At 41.8% G+C, this 17,608-nt stretch overlaps 1 protein-coding gene across 3 annotated transcripts in view; it reads right to left on the bottom strand.

Moving 5' to 3' along the window:
* Positions 1-16,829, bottom strand: part of zcchc14 (zinc finger, CCHC domain containing 14) — a 42,098-nt gene extending 25,269 nt beyond the window's left edge. Inside the window, exons 1-4 of one of the 3 annotated variants that reach the window (XM_049574998.1) lie at positions 16,809-16,829; positions 14,982-15,506; positions 11,719-11,946; positions 1,178-1,424 (exon numbers count right to left, since the gene is read on the bottom strand). In XM_049574998.1, the coding sequence (XP_049430955.1) occupies positions 1,178-1,424; positions 11,719-11,946; positions 14,982-15,476 (970 nt within the window). In that variant the 5' untranslated portion in view covers positions 15,477-15,506; positions 16,809-16,829. Of the gene's footprint in view, positions 1-1,177; positions 1,425-11,718; positions 11,947-14,981; positions 16,314-16,808 lie in introns of those variants that run through there. The other 2 variants (XM_049574999.1, XM_049574997.1) reach the window with 2 other exon arrangements.
* Positions 16,830-17,608: the final 779 nt, after the last annotated feature.

Genomic DNA, 17,608 nt, shown 5'->3' with positions numbered 1-17,608 from the left:
GATCTATCAAACTGGGAGAAAACATTGAGACAGCCCCTGAAGTTTCATCGCAATGATTGTTGATTTAGAGGGTTTGGTGATAATTAAACTGAGGCATCACCCTGAACCTGAAAACATGTGTATCCTTAAGTGACATTCTAGACTGAAGCTCACACACACAAACACACACACACACACACACACACACACACACACACACACACACCTAAGCCTTAGGGCAGCATTCTTTAAGCTTAGTTTTAGTGTTCAGATGTGCCAACATGCCACATCTTGTTCAACTGGGCTTAACTGGGTGTACACCGTCACACACACACACACACACACACACACACACACACACACACACACACACTTCATGCCGACACGCACAGATGGAGGATGGGGGTTAGGCCACACACACGTACAGTAAGACAGACAGAGAGACAATGAGGTCCTCCTCAATGAAAAAGTAGAAAGAGACAGAATACAACAGCACTGTAGACAATGTTTCCAGTACAGAGGCAGAGAAAGACGCTGACATTTTTAAGCACTGATCTAACTGATGTTTCTTACTGTTTTTCAGATTATGTAAAGCATTCTGTGATCAATCACAGCTACATACACTCGTTGTCATCAAAGTGCAAGAATCACAGCAGTGTACTTCGGCAGTAGAGACATACATACATTTAAAAATCCCTTTTGTCTTAGAGGCATCCTGGGTAAAATCTATGCTCGCCCCAAACACATTTTCTATTGTCACCGGGATGATGGGACGACACTACTTTTGAGCACCGCCTAGCTGACGACAAGTACCTTTCAATGTTTTACCTGGATGTTGAACTAAAAGGTGCAAATGATCTGAGATGTTTGTGGAACTGTAACGTTGCGTTCTGAAGGCTTAGTATACGTTTTTTTATTTTGGCCTTTATTTATACAGGTCATCTAAGTGAGGCACGCAGGCTCATTCTCAGGAGAGACTGATAACACTAAGTGGCTGCAGCGGACCACCTACAGGTGGTACTCAGTGGTCACAGAGTAACTTTCTGGCATAAATCATTAAGCCATGGTGAAAGTCGAACCCTGTGAGGGCTACATGTGCTGTAAATAGCACAGGATCATCATAAGTGCTCTTCTGGGAGTGACAAAATAACTTAAAAATATAAAAACAAGAGCTTCTGTAATAACCCCAGTAGCTCACCTTTTCCTGTTTTTCCCTGGAGGCTTTTGGTTGGTACTGCTGCATCCTGGCCCTGCCCAGCAGGTAGAGGAGGCAGATGTGGAGGTGGTGGTGGAAGAGGTGGTGGAGGTGGTGGAGGTGGAGGAGGAGGAGGAGGAGGGAGGTCTGGGTGAGGAGGGGTAAGCTCCTGGCTGACCGCTTGCTCTCGTCGTCCCATGGTGAGCCCTGAGCCCAGCCCTGAGACTGTGCCGGCCTCTCTGGTCTGGCTCTGGAGCACAGGGGTGAGAGATCATTCAGTAAAAGAGAGGTTAAAACCACAGAGCAGAGGTCAGGGATAACTACACACAGGACAGGACAGCATTAACTCATCAGCCTCAAGTACAGCTTGTTTGCACACTGGAGCATGTGTGGTACCAATATAACAGTGACCTCAAGGTGGTATGTTGTTGCTCACAGACGGGTCAACTGCGAAAACGCATGTAGTGAATTCTGCGTCTGCTCCCATGCGACCAGAAGGAAACACTCCCACACATTTTGCCCCTCCTGTCAACCTTCACAGTCCCACATGGGCACAAAACACACACAAGGCAACATTCAATAACCATCTATACGAATGTAACGCTGAAGCTGTGCTGTCACTACTTGAACAAACTCAAACACTAAGCAGCACTCTCTCCAGGGCTGGCACAGTGCTAAGACAAAGTGAGGAGAAAGATCTGGCAGCGCGGGCAAACCAATATTTAACCAGGCTCGTCGACTCAGAGGGCGCTCTTATTTTTAGCAACGTCCTCGAGGAGCAGTTGTATGGAGGAACATCCAAACACAAACCTGAAGCTGCCTTTTACAGCTGGACGAACTGCTGCTACAATTGAAATTGGGCTTGACGTGCTTTGCTCGGCAACACCTTGGAAACTGATCCCAGATCTCCCACCAGACTTTTCCAATCCAGTCCAGGAACTATTGTCATGCTTTAACAATTCAATTTTGAAAAATTCCAAAGATCTTCATTATCAAAACAGTCTTTCTGGGATATAATTTCAGTTTGTGTTGGACGTACTTTCCTATAACTTCCTATAACCTGAAATTAGTATTTTCCACAGGCACTTTCACAACTGTGGTTCAGTTCATTTGGAGCGAACCAGTAGGAAAAAGTGCCACATTATGTTTTGTTCTTACTTTTATGTTTTCACTGGCTTTTAACAAAATGAACAAAGGCAACTAAACACAAAGTAATACAGCATGTTGTGAATAATGAACAACAGGTAGCTACAGCACAAAGACATGTGTCTTGACACCTGTAGTGACAAACCCACAAATAATTGTCACCTAAAGATATTCTTGACTCTACAAAATGTTTTAGCTTCTCTCAGCTCATTGTTTGGTTTTACCTTTGTGAAAAAATGCCCATCAAAATTTCCGAGGGGCCAAGGTGACATTTTCAAATGTCTCATTTTGTCTGACCAACAACCCCAAACACAAAGAGATGAATGTTTACCATATAAGAATTATGAATATAATTAAGAAGACAGTATGTTTTGTATTTACAGCTTGTTGCAAATATGCTGCAAATTAGAGCAGATTTAGGAGAGAAACAAATCTGTATAATTGAGATTTGTATCACCCATCTATTATCTATTGTTCATGAACTGAAGGTTAATGTATGTTTTACTTAAAAAGAAACATTAACATGGTAATCATATACCACAGGCTGTCAGTCTTAAAGACAAACAACATAGTTTATGAGCCACTAGAGCCCATAAAATTATGAAATATTACTCAACTCAGAGCCAGTACTGTAAACTATTAGTCACACTAATGCAAATGTATGAGTTGTGAACACAACAGGAAATTAAAAATAACCAGACTTAATGTGAGCCACATGTGTACAGTATCTGTTCATCACTTAAAGGTGCAGTCAGTGATCCTAATCCAATATAATTTTATCTAATTCAGCAAATATCTCCTTACGGTCCGCCAGCTGTGTGTGAGCTGAAAAGAAAAATCTGGTGTTTATTCACAGCCCTGGCTCTGTAAGTGCGAAACAAACAAAGTGGCTCGGACCAAGCCACACAGGACTATTCCAGCCAATCAGCAGCAGGGGGCGTTTGTGCTCATGCACAGGACGGGGGAAAAGCTATTGCTGAACTCCATAGCACACTGTCAACAATCTTCCTCCAGAATCGATGACTCCATTTTTAAGTGAGATTTTATGTGAACAAGGGTATATATTATCATTTACTGTATCTTACAATGCAGTGCAAGGTATGCTCTATATAATGTATCAAATGTGGACTAAACCGTCCAGTGAACATTTTGGTTACTAAAGTTCAGTGTTAACTTTATTAACAAAATCTATGATGTAAAATGTTTGCCACTGACCTTTTTCCATGACCAAGATGAAATGCTAAAGTGCTAAAAATAGATCTATTATGACAAATTTATGACACAATGTATATTTTGTTTTCACTGATGAGATTAGATGGGACTAAAATGCTAGTGTTGCACGATTGGACCTTTAAAATGCATAATATTTCCCCCCATTTGAGCGTCTAGTCTGTGTGTCCAAACATAAGAAATGTCAGTGGTTGTATTGGTAAAGGAATGTGTGCAGATTTCCAGAATCCCAACTTTACAGCTGATGATGTCCCAAACTTATGACAACAACATGATGGCTTAACGCAAAAAAGGTTTGGTCACAAACACAGAACAGATCTTGAGGCAAACTATTTATTATTTGTTAGAAAGGAAAACACAATGCACTGTAGTAACAGGAGGCAAAGAGACGCCCCGTGGCTACAAATTAGGAGAGAAGCAATCTCGGAACCCATCGGCTATTGTCTGACAACAAAAAAGCCTCTGGAAGCAAGGTCCACATTGACTTCTTACCTGCCATTCAGACTTGGTCAACACTACTTGGACTACAAACTGACTACAAATGGAAACCAGAACAATTCAAATACCAAAATCTTGTCCTAATTGAATTTGTTTGAGGAGAAAAAACATTTTGACTTGTAGTAATGACTCTAAGTTGACTAAAATGTTGTGACTCTGTCGACTAAAACTGGAGTAAACATTTTTTAGCTGTCACTGACTAAAGTAGACTAAAACTATGAAGGATAAAAAGTACTAAAAAGTCAATAAAACTAATAAACTTTTTTTGTCCACAGACTGAATTTAAGTAGCTGCTAAAATCTGCATTGTATTACTTACTGTGATACAATCAGTGCTACATTAAAAACCAGTTGGAACATGATGTGTGTTTGCTTTTACCCCTTTCTAAGTAGCGGTTACTACTTGTCATACAGTTCAACAGAAAAACCCCTCCAAAAGCTGATTCATGACATTGCAAATAAAATGACTGCATTCGAGTTATAAATGTGCGGCTCTCTCATTTTTCAGAGGGAAAACCCAACATGTGCTGTGGCCTGCAATCGTACACACACGCACAGCATGGGCCAGTAGATCTGAAAACGATTAAGTGTGCTACTGCCACATCCGCATGTTGCCTGCCCAACCTGCCAACTCTCAGCTCTGTCTGCAGAGTGTTAGCGTGGGGAGGGAGGGTCTGACTGTGTCATACTGTAAGTCCACTTAGTAAAAACAGCACTCATGAGAACAACATGAATCAGCGGGAAGGATTACAAGGAAGAAACAGGAAAACAAGAAGTGTGGGAATGAAATTAAGAAAGGTTCCAGATAAGTGGACAGCATGCAAATCTCCCTCAACGCTGCAGTCGTACAATAAAAAAACTGAAACCTATAAAACACAGGCTGTGTGCTGACAGCAACTCCTCCTCCCGCTCTGCAACAGTCAGCTTTACTCTGCTGTTAATTCTGACACTGGCACTGCTTTAATAGGTATATAAAGCACACATATAATAGAGTGATTATGCAGGTTTGGACAGGCCCAACAGATGTACTGTATGTGTTGTTTATACCACTGCACTGTTGCTGGATCCTGCTGGAGAAAATTTAATTCAACTATTTTTCCTCTGGAGTGACTCGGCATCCAGCTGCTTCGTGTTAAAATAAGCTCATGCAAGTTGACTTAAAATCCAAGAGGAAGAACTGACTGCAGTGGCCCATCTGTTTTCTGCACAGTGGTGCAAAGTAACTAAGTACATTTACTAAAATGTACTAATTTTGAGGTACTTCGACCACAATGAGTATTTATGTGTCTTACTACTTTAAAGTAGTTAACAGAAAAATACTGCACTTTTTATTTAACTACATTTATGATACAGCTGTATTGCTTTGTAGATTAACATTATGCAATAACCCAATAGCACATAAAGTTATTAAAAAGCAGCTTTAAAGCTTCAACATGAAAATACTGCTTAGATGCTAAAATACAAAGTCTCTTTTAAGAAAATACAAAATAAATAAATAAATAGCAATAAAATGCACCCTTGCCCAATTCAGTGCATTTAGTGGTTTCAGGATTAGTCTTGCTTTTATATCAGTGACAGATTTTACTTTTAAAGCAAACCTTTGCATGAAGAACTTTAATTTATTTATTCAAATAGGATCCCTATTAGCTGATGCTAGTAGCACCAGCTAATTTTCCTGAGGTTAGGGTGTTGGGTTTTTAATTGACAATGTGATTTTGCTACTTGTGCTAAAAGATGGAAGCAGAACAAGCCAGTTACTGTTTTACACAGACACAGAGGAACATTAGGATTTATTTATAGCTGTATTTCTGAACACAGGACAAAGCCCAGTAGTCAAATATTTGGCTCTTTAGCTACTAAATACTTCACTGTTTTCACCAGCTAGTCATTGACATTGTCTGTGTGTCATTTGCTACTGGGCAGGTGACGTGCAGTGGGTTTATCAAAGCTTTTTCCATCTTAAAATGTTGCCTACTACATCTGCTGATGCTGAGGAGAGCTGTGAAAGCAAACCAATAAAAAGTTGTGTGAACCAAAGCAACACACAATGAGACGCTAAAACACTCTGGAGAGCTTAGCAGAACTGCAGACAGATAACAGTTCTGTGGGTCGCCACTAGGAGTAACTTCTTGCACATTTTATGTAATCATTTGATCCATTGCTAATATAATAAATATTGGTTAGAGCAGCTTTAAAGAGTCATACCAATAAAAGTTAAGGACAAATATCTTAGAATCCTGACACACCAAGCCAACAGTCGGCTGTCAGTCAATGTGGGGACATTGGTGAGCGTCTGTCATCCTATTTTGCGGATTGTCCCTCATAGTTGGCGCTATTTGGCTGGTTTTTGGCAGATGTTTACACGAAAATGATCCTCTGAAAACGGAATCGTTTCTCACTTTCATTTTGAAAAGTTTCCGCGTTCAGACGACAACATTTTGATAACAATTGCTGTACACACAGATCCACAAAAATGACCAACAACGCTGCAGTATACATGCCAGGCCAGTAGCTGGCGGTGTGACTTCGCAATGAAACAACGCACGCCTGTGCACATGCGCTTCCTTCTACATAGTGGTGATGTATAAACAAACAAAATGGCAACTGCACAAACGTTTGTCTGAATGGATGACGAGGTGGAGTTGCTACAGTAAATCTGCACTTTGCTGGAGAAGTGTTGATAATTCAACAGGGTGAGCAGCACAAACAGAGCTTGGGAGTCCGCCATTGTTGTTGTGATAGTCGACTTTCTTGCGCATGCCTAGTGACTGGAACCGCAGTGCGAATGTCCGAAAAGTCTCCGTTTTCAGAGGAACTGCATATTGCAAGTTTACATGACAACGGAGATGGTGCCATTACTAAAAAATTGCACTCTGGAACCCATTTTCAAAACGTTGCATTTTCAGGCACCCAAAACGCTGCTGTCGTGTAAACGATTGAGAAATATTTTGTTTCCTTTTTTAGTCAGTGAAATCTTAGCAGAAACAGTTTGCAATTATTTGCGAATGCAATAACGCAATTTGTGATTTGCGTTATTGTTTGGGAGCGCACAATAAATATCCTTTGTTCTTTCAACATAGCGTTGCATTGTTAAGGTGCTAACTGGCTAACTAGCTTCTTTAATCTGTCCTGTGTGTCTTTGAGTTTCTCTTTTTGAACAATGAATACAAATAGCTATGGAGAGTTATGTCCCGATCCGATATATGGATCGGTATCGGCCGCCGATATTAGCAAAAAACGTGCATCGGCATCGGATCGGACTGCATGGAAAAATGCCGATCCCAGAACTCCGATCCAGTTTTTCATGGAATCCGATCCAGGTTTTCTGGCCAGCCCAGCGCTCCGCAATTCAAGCAGTCCATTCCAGCGATCCGCTCCAGCACTTACTATCAATCCACCAGGCCAGCATGCAGACACACATGGAGGGAAGGGTAGAAAGAGTAGCGGCCAATTTAGTTAACTGATTATTTGTTTTCTGCTCTGGTTTTTTGAGAGTGATATTTTTATTTGGTTTACACTCTTATTGTTTAAGTAAAGAGCACTGGTGGCATTGTTTTGGGCACAATTAGTGAAATTGGAGCCATGGATGGACTATTGCTTGTTTAAACAGTTGTACAATATTGTGTGTGGTTTTTTGTCCCCTCTGTTGGTCCCAGGAAACAGCAGCACCAGGCTGGCACCGACACTACAAAAATAACTGAAAAGGAAAGGCTGCATTGTTTGTTAAATGTCAACAATGTCTTGTGGTGTTAATCTATTTTTTATTTATTAGGGGGGCAAAGCACACGTGTGTGGAGTCTTGCTGCTATTTTAATTTCAATGTTAGACATTTTAAAGATTTCTTGTGTTGATTTATTTTCTATTTATTAAGGGGCCAAAGCAGCCAAAGCAAACCAGCTATATTTTTTATTTAATGTTAATGTTCAAGTTTAAAGTTTGTTTATTTAACCCTGTTCACAATAAATGGGTCAGTTTCTCATACCAACTGTTGTGGATCATTCTAACTAACCCGATTAAGTAGTCATTCTTGTTAGAGTAATATCGCTTGATCAAACCTTTTCTAACATGACTGACAACAAAATAAGTGAATATGTATAATACGTGCTTGGATCGGATCGGTATCTGTATCGGCAAAAACTCAAGGCTGTAATATCAGTATCGGATCGGAAGTGAAAAAACTGGATCGGGACATCCCTAGTTAGTAGGACATCAGTTGCAGTCTGCGGTGTGTTCAACTTTTTGGCCGAGACACGGGCGACTTGAGGCAACACAACAATTGGCTTCGTTGCCACTACTTGTTTGAATTTGGTTTGGCATGTCTGGGCCTTTAAAGGAAAATCTATCCCCAAACACAGATTCACTTGGCATTATTGCCTGTCTTCATTTTGACTAATGTAAGCCCTGCTACAGTAGCAACACACACTGTTAGAGCCTTGAGTAAAAGCTGTTGTGTCACCTTTATATATCCACAGTAGGTGACAGCAGGCCCGGCGTAAAGCTGCTCTACTGTACAGCAGATAATGTACGTGACTGCTGTGGTTTACAATGAAACCCTGTCATTCCCTTCAGAGCAGAGAAGGAAAGAGAGCCACAGAGAGGGAGAGAGTGAGAGCATTTATAACTTCCTGGGGATTCACTGGAGACACACACACACACGCACACGCTCACAGACACACACACACACACCACAGAGGGTTGATTTCAGCATAGAGAAATGTGCTGACCTGCACTAAGCAGGAGCCAAGGGCAACAAAACACTAAATACAAACGCTCCTCTCTGAGCTGGGTACTTTCCCCTCACTGCTCACACATGTTTAAACAGTATGCCTGCCTGCTTCCGTGTGTGGGTCTATGACTATGTCACAGACGGGAGCAAAACACCCAGTGCTTTTTTAACTTTCTTTTCCCATCTCGATTAATATTGCTCACACTGATTATCAGTTTCTTTGTTTTCCTTATTTCTCAAAGTCTTGATTCGTGCCTAAATTATGCCTCATCAGCTCTTTGAAATCTGATCCCAGATGTTACCGTAACAGAGGCTTAATGAGCCATTCATTTCCCTGCATCATTGGGAAATCCCCTTCTCCCCTCCCCTTATGATCCCCACCTTTCATTACAAAACATCCAGGCGGAGGGACGGACCACATTTAGTTGTAAACAACTACAATCTTCTTCTCCCTGGCCTCTTTTATCATCAGTATTTGGACATTTTATGGTTGACCACTGATCTTGTTGCTACAGAATCAGATTTGTTTTACAAGAGGAGTACATTTCCTCACATTTCAACATATTTATCACATGACGGGGATTTGGCTCATCACCGGAGAGAAGGTTGATGGTTCAAACTCCACATCCAGCTCCACTTGCTTAAGATAAGTCAAGTGAAATCAAGGCATTTACTCCAACTAGTGGGAATTATAAATTTCTAACGAACGGAAACTGAGAAAAGATGTCACTGTTGTGTTTGTACTCCAACATGTTCTTTAACACCTTTCACACAAATACAGCTTATGGGGTTACAGTTTCTGTTATATGTATGACATAGCAAAACAAAACAAACGAAGCAGGGACAGACTGAGGTGAACAGTCTGTGTCTCAGCTACATTTTCCAACAACAGAGCACCGAGCTATAATTGACCAGCCTGATGTGTGTAGAGATGTGTGTGGTTATTCTGTGGCAGCCTGGTGTCATGTGCAGGCTGCAGATTTTTCAACATGTGTGTCCCACTGCCTTCAAATGGCTGCAGGGATTTTAGTAACTGAGGAAGAAGCTTTTGACACAGTAAGAAGCAGCTGTGGACATCAGATACTGGAAGAATCACTCATATTCATTAATAGATAAATGCAGACTGATCTACCGACGTTTCCTGGTTTTATCACATTAAACAATATTTAAAGCATTACTCTGTCATTGCTGCACATTTGCTGCAAGTATTTAGTTTGCTGTTGTTGATTAAATATCCAGACTGGCAGCAAAGTGACACTGCACTAGAAACACACGTCTGCTCTACTCCAACGTCTAAGGACTCAGTTTCTACCAAAATACCAACAACTTGCTTTGCGCTGCCTCATTTGAATGAACCTCCCACCTGTTTGTGCCTCCTCTCCTCCCACCTGTGCACTCTGTAGGGTTGCAAAGCTGATCTTTAATATTTTGAAAACCTGTGCTGATGCTTGCTAGAAGTCTTCCTCTCACCTTCAGCTGGCACGCACTATGTTTCTTGGCACATGACCTCCAGGGGAGCGAGAGATGCAGATAACACAAGAGCCTGCTCCCAGAAACATGGCTTTCTAACAACAGTAGTAGTGTTTGAATTTGTAGGATTCTTAAAGGGTAACTTAGGTATTTTTCCAACCTGGACCCTGTTTTCCCATATTTTGTGTCTAAGTGATTAATGGGAACAACACTTTCTGAAGCTGGTCCAGTATTTAGGGACACTGCTGCAGCCATCAGCAGTGAAGGAGGCTACAATGTAATCCCTGTGGGCAATTGAGCACCAATACTTGTCTGCTAAAAATGTTTGTTTTTGCCACTGACAGGCTCAGATTGTTATTTTAAGGGTCTCAAAACATTACAAAAAGGATCCCTGAAGATATTGACAATTTTGTTCAAGAGTACCAGACACCATTTGAATAAAGAGTAAATTAAGCGCATATAGATCCTGCAAAATTTTCACACCACATTTCACTGTGTGGTTGATTTCAATCAAACCACAGCTGTGATTGTTAAAACAGTGGAAAGAAGAACCAAGACAGCTTTTTGTGAGTTTTATTTTGCTCTGGTCAACTTTGAATGAAGTGTGCTTTACGTTAATAAAATTACTGTTTATTTAAATGTGGTGTGGTGAGTTTGGTGATAGCGATTTCTGGGCTGTTTCTAATAAAAAAGATTTTAGTCTTTAACAAAATGGCCTATCTCTGTAGGGTTCTGTAGGGTAATCTGAGCCTGTCAGTGGCAAAAACAAGCACTTTTAGTGGGGATAAATTGATGGTGATCTATCGCCCACAGTGATTACATTGCGGCCCATTTCATCTCACTCAGTAATGGGCGAATTTCAAAAACTGTCTTCTTCATTAGTCACTTAGACACAAAAACATTGGGAAAAATGCATTCAGGTTGAACAATACTGAAGTTAGCCTTCCCCTGAAAAGTGTTTCATGAATGTTTTCTTCATACATTTTTTGTTACAATGTATTTTTGCATGAACTTATTATTCATTTTAAAATGTAAAACTGTAAATGCAGATTCAGTCCCGATATAAAACAGCTATAGTTGCTATCATACATGAAAAGAATTTCAAGTACAACACATGCTACAAATTCCAAACTTGCAGAAAGCTTTCAGTCTGTAGTAATGTCTCAAGTATATATTAAACAATCAGTGAATACATGGAACCTCATTCACTCCAATGAAAGCTTTCATACAGCATAATATGCTGTATGGGTAGCATATTATGCTACCCTATTGCATGCACTCCCTACTGGAACCAAAGTCAGCTGAAGAGATAAACGGCCTTTTAGCCACAACAACACATGAATAACAAAGGATAAAACTACCACAACCACAGATAACCCATCAATAAAATGCTATTTGTTTATGTATTGATGAATTTAAAAATGTACATGAACACTGACACATCCGAATAAACTCTGCCTGTGTTGCTCCCTTACCTTGTGCCAGCAGGTGCAGTGAGTGTGGCAGGGTTGGCAGGAAGACAGAGGCAGTTGGGCAGCACTGGCATCGAGCACCGAGCAGGCAGCAGGGGATAACGAGGCCAGTGGCAGGGGCATGGTCTGATGGTGATAGTGGTGATGTGGCTGAGTGTAACACGCGGCAGCTCGATCCCCGCCGGGGCCTGCTGCTTGAGCCTCTCCTCCTCCTCCTCCTCCCCTGCTCACCTGGAACAACCAGCATGTTGTGTAAGATGCTGAATCAGAAACCCGGCAAGAGTAAGATGTCACATCTCTTGTTAGCAGCTGCTTCTTCATCGCTTAGAGACTCTGTCACTCACTCTCTCTACAGGTAAAAATAATAATAATTGTGAAGTCAACTTTTTTCTTTCAAAGGGGCTCCATGTATGGAAGCCCATTTCTGCCAGTAATTGCTTAGTATCTCAAAATAATAAGTCAGTAAGCTATTGTTTCTCATTATTCGAAGATACTAAGTCATTATTTTGCAATAAATAAGTCATTGTTTTGAAAAAGTTTTGACCTATAATGACTTAGAGGATCTTTTTTTATCACACTGGTGGAAATAGGCCTCCATATCAATGAAAAATTCAGAGTGTGTGGAGCGTAGATGGCTGAGCAGCTAACGGTACCAACTCCATAAACAGCACTAAACAACAGCAACAGTGCTGACAGAGCTAACGGTGTTACACAGGGGGAACCGGACGTTGGGCACTACACTTCCTGTGTAGTGTGTGTGTGTGTGTGTCCTGATATCAGAGGTAAATGCTGTATGAGCACAGTGCAAAGCAGCGGCAATTAGCGAGCTAGTGGGATAAACACATGCACTAACATGCATACGCTGTCAAACCGACTTACCAGAACAAACCACAGAGAAGCTCGGATTACAACACACACAGGTAGCATGAACTCATTCTCTGCTCAGGACATCATAACTTCTCTATAACTTTTCAAAGCAAATAGTTGTTTGCTGCGATATTAACGCTTCCAATGTTGCATCAGGGTTCCCACACATTTTATAGACGTAAATTCAAAACTTTTCAAGGACCAATAATATTTTTTTTTTCTTGCCAAACTTGCCTGGTGTTTTTTAAACAGAACAGATGCTTCACTATTCAAACCTAATTTCAGTTAGCTGATATACATGAAGATAGATGGTAGCTACAGATGTCGATAGCTACAGAAAAGAAATCTGTTATCATGTTACGTGACGTGGAAGGATATCTTTCCTATCTCAAATTTCCTTGACTTTTCCAGGCCTGAGAAATTTGACTGTGAAATTCCATGACTCTTCCTGGTTTTCTGTGACTGTGGGAATCCTGACATTGGATTAAGGTGAAAAAATACAGAAAAGAGCATGAAGTATAGGTACTCGTTTTTTTCCCACATTAATTACATAAATTATAGCAATTTATCCTGCATGGTGATTCTACTTATGTTTGGGATCAATACGCCACCTGAGAGGTCTAACATCTTGTCAATTCCTTATGAACAGAATTCCAAGTAGTCTTATTTGGGAGGGGTAGTACTGTGTAAAAATTACTGTCAACACCAATCACAGATAAAGCTTCTAAAGATCCATTGTAATAACAATGTTTTACAGCTGAGAATCCAAACAGAAACAATCTGTACCACAAGTTTTTGTAGGGGAAGTCTGATGCATGCCATCAGTTAAATTCCTGTTTCTAAGTAATTCCCATAAAATTAGAGAACTTCATAAGAAATCAGTAATGATAAGTATGCTTTTCTGAGCTGTTAAAGAGGACCAGGGGACCCAAACTTCAGTGGACAGAACCCGGTTATTTCGGTTGTATCTAAGCATTTATGATAAATCCAACAGAGCTTAATATAATTAAAAACTGCAGCTGTGAGCCTTAAAATTATACTTTGTTACAGATGCATGTCAAAAATGCAAATTCTTCTTTTAGCTTAGTCAATTAAAAAGACTACCTTTTGAATCTGACCTCAGCTGTGGTCAACATTACAAACTCCTGCTGGCTGTCAGCTCTCACCTACAAGCATGTCATTTACTTTGTTCACCACTGACACACACATGACTGAGGTCTGCTGTGCTCACAGGCAGCCTGTCATTGACTCAGCCTCACTTGTAATTTGGTGTACAGATAACATGTCACCGTGCTGTACTAATCTGTGACATATTTCCTCTGCCAGCTTTCAGAAAAGCCTGAAATTAGTCTGCGTTTCACCTGCTGCGGTGACTTTTCCTTTCCTCCGAGCGGGTGAGAGCCTCACCTGTGCCCAGGGGCCTGATGGATGGGCGGACGTGGTGATAACTCAGAGCACCAGGCGCTGGTTAACAACGCCCAGTGCTCTGAATTTACGGGATTCTACTTTCCTGAAGCAGGCACCTTGTCAGAGAGATGAGGATTCATGGCAGGGTAACATCCTGCGGCATGTTCACCGCCCTGTCATCTCACCTGCTTTATGAGCTCTTTCATGTCACTCTTTGTTTGAACAGTGGGTAACCGCATGCTCTCAGTCAGCCATTGATACAACTTTCACTAGTTAGCGTGTTTTGTTTTTTTAAATGCCATTCACAACCATAAGACAGGACCATGCAACACGAGTACACACATGAAAAGTCTCTTTCACCATGATTAACCTTTGTCCCCTGATACAGTCTGTGCCCTTGTACTTATAAGTCAACAGACATGTTTGCATCTGACTGAGGGAATTTAGACGTTAAATTGTGTTTGTGAAAGACAAGTTCTGTCAGCTCATCTAAATGTTGAGAAAGTGGCATTTCCTCTCAAGACACAAAGTCCTGGTACAGTACAGTACAGTGCAGTACAGTATGTACTAGAACATGTTCCGGACCTATCCACCTACACAGAAATTGGCAAGTGATTCAATGTTATAGTCTGTATTTGTGTAGAAGCATCAAAGTTGGGCTGGGCAATATACTGATATTATATTGATATCGATGTATAGATTTTGGATACTGTAATATCATATGTGTTTTCTTTTTCTGGTTTTACAGGCTGCTTTACAGTAAAGTGATGCAATTTTCTGAACTCACCAGACTATCTGTTCTATTACTTGATTTCACCCATTTGGTCATTATATCCACATTACTGAGGATTGTTTATCAAAAATATGACTGAGCAGGGGTTCAGTTGTTTTGCAGTGATACTGTATTCTGTCTAACAGCTGGGCCCCTGCTCCTCACTCCTGGTAACCTTGTGGACTTTCTATTGGCTCCCTGCTTTGAGCATCCCTCTCACCTGCAGGATGTCCTGGATCTGGCTGAGCTGCTGCCTCAGCACCTGCTTCTGGTGGAAGCTGAAGGCCGGGTGGTGAGAGGCCATGGTGAATAACAAAAGAAACTGCTCCTCGGTCCTCCCGTCGTTCAGCGCCAGCCCATAGTTATTGATCACCGTGTCTATGTGAGTCAGGGTCCGGTACAAGACCCCCGCCGCCTCCCTGTTGTCCGAGCCGAGCAGGGCGAGGGACACCAGCAGCTTGCTGCGCACCACCTCGTCCGTGATGTTCGTGAGGCCCGACAGGTCGGCGGGGTTGTTGGCTTTGATCTCAGCATCCCGGAGGGAGTGGTAGTCCTTGCGGGCCAAGTCCTCCAGGCAGGAGCCGAGGAAGCGGAGCTCGATGGGGACACAGAGGTCCAGAAGGCCGCACAGGAACTCGGCTCTCTGGGCTGAGGTGAGGGAGGAGAACCAGCGGTACACCCCCTCCCTCTGGACACAGCCCCGGCTCTCCACCATCCTCACACATCCACTCACACTGGACTTGAGCTGAATGTTGAGACAATAACTGGGATTAAAATGTCAAACTTTCAACAGAGAGTAAACTTCACAACAAAGGCAGCGCGTGTGTATGTGTGCGTGCGTAATTGCGCAGGCGCGCGTGGGCAGTGCTAATGTCGAGTGGCCAGAAAGTCAAAATTTGTCAACTTCCACTAAAGTGACGCTGTGTTACTCCCCACTCTCAGTGCCTGTTTCCACACAGTGCGGCCACAGCAGTGGAATAAAAGAAGTAACAGTTATTTCCTTTGTTGGTGGAGCAGCGGCGGCGGTGCAGCAGGCCTTTCCCAACCATAACCTCACCAAGTCGCCTCACATGTAGCCAAGGTGGTCTGGGTTGTGTTCAGCACGGCAGCCGGGGGTCCCTCCGCCGTGTCCCTCCCCGCCGGTCGGACCGCTGCCCCCCTCTGACGGCACAGAAACACTTCTTGCAGGATGGCAGCGAGGATCAAAACACACCACCCCATTCAAGGAGACACTCAATCATGACTTTTTGATCGGAGAAGACCCGCTCCCCTGTCCCGCAGCGGCACAACAATCCCTTCCTGTAGAGTTGCTCCTCCGTCCTCATGCTTTTCCAGAAACTTGCGCGAGGAAGCCCAGCGACAAAGTCCCAACCGCTAGCAAGACTGTGCTAGGGTTAAAGTTTAAAAACAAACTAGTGTGGCCTCAAGCTGCTGCTGCCACTGGAAATAACATCACAACACAGAGATATTAAAACTCCGCTGTGGAGAAAACAACTCACAAACTCTACCGAAGCTTTCACTCAGAGTCCATGAATGAATTTAGTGCAACATGTTGTTCTCCGCTCCCTGCATTCTGCCATGAGTCTTGAAATCAAGAAAAAAAACAGCTGTGTATAACATTAACCCAACTCTGGCAGCAAGACCCGCCCACTGCACGGAAAGGCCTCCACTGATTGGCTGTGAGTCCCGTCCGCATGCGAGGCCTCTCTCGTGATTGGCTCAGAGGGATATCGCTGCCCTGCTATTTCACATCTTTTTCTCATGCGCTCATACATATCTCAGCTTTATTACTGGAGCTTTAAAGTGCCAGATACACGTCGTTAAAGCGATGCTACATAATCTATTTAGTATGGTAGTCTCACTACTTAGAAAGTTATGGTCTATGTACCCTACGACTAATTTAGTTATTACTTTAAGTAGCTATTATTATTACTGTTTGAGTTTAGAGGGAAACTGGAAAGTTATTAGGAAGTTCCATAACCTTCATTACTATTATAAATACAAATATATAAAGATTAAAAAAAAAATTAAAGACAAGTATTATTACCAGATTTTAGAGTGCCATAAATAAGAAAAGGCAGCCATAAAGCCACAGTGATGAGTGTCAAACGGTAATATAAGGCTATAGAAATACAGTTTTGGAAAGGGATGGCAGCATAAGTGGATTCTGAGACAATATACCCTGGGCACAGACATGCAGAAGGTCCCACCACCTGTCCTCCATAGGAGCAAAACACACAGACGTTGTAGTTTATGCATCTCTCTGTGATTGTTTCACATCTCTTTGTAGTCATTTTTAGTCTCTTTGTAGATACTTTGCATCCCTTTGTAGTTTTTTTGTGTCTCTTAGCAGTCACTTTGATGGTCTTTGTAGTTGCTTTGTATCTTTTTGTGGTAATTTTGTGTCTCTTTGTGGTTGTTTAACCCCTTTTTGTATTTGTAGTATCTGAATGTCTCTTTGCAGCTGTTTTGCATCTCTTTGTCATCTTTTTGTGTATTTCTTAAGTCATTTTGTGTTTCTTTGTGGTCTTTTTGCATCTCTTTGCAATCATTTTGATTCCCTTTGTAGCTGCTTTGGGTCTCTCTGTGGTCATTTTTTGTCTCTTTGTAGTTGTTTAGTCATTGTGAGCATGTGTGTATCTCGTTGCAGCTGTTTTGCATCTCTTTGTGGTCTTTTTGTCTCTTAGCAGTCATATTTTGAAGCAGTCTCTTTGAAGTTGCTTTGGGACTCTTTGTGGTAATTTTTCTCTTTGCATCACTTTATGATCTTTTTGTGTCTCCTGGTAGTCATTTTGAGTCTGTAGTAGTAGTCATTGTGAGTATCACTGTGTCTCTTTGCAGCTGTTT

The sequence above is a fragment of the Epinephelus fuscoguttatus genome, linkage group LG4 (assembly GCF_011397635.1).
Source record: "Epinephelus fuscoguttatus linkage group LG4, E.fuscoguttatus.final_Chr_v1".
Taxonomy (NCBI): domain Eukaryota; kingdom Metazoa; phylum Chordata; class Actinopteri; order Perciformes; family Serranidae; genus Epinephelus; species Epinephelus fuscoguttatus.
Note: the sequence above shows the minus strand (reverse complement) of the source record. Positions and strands in the feature narration are given on the sequence as shown.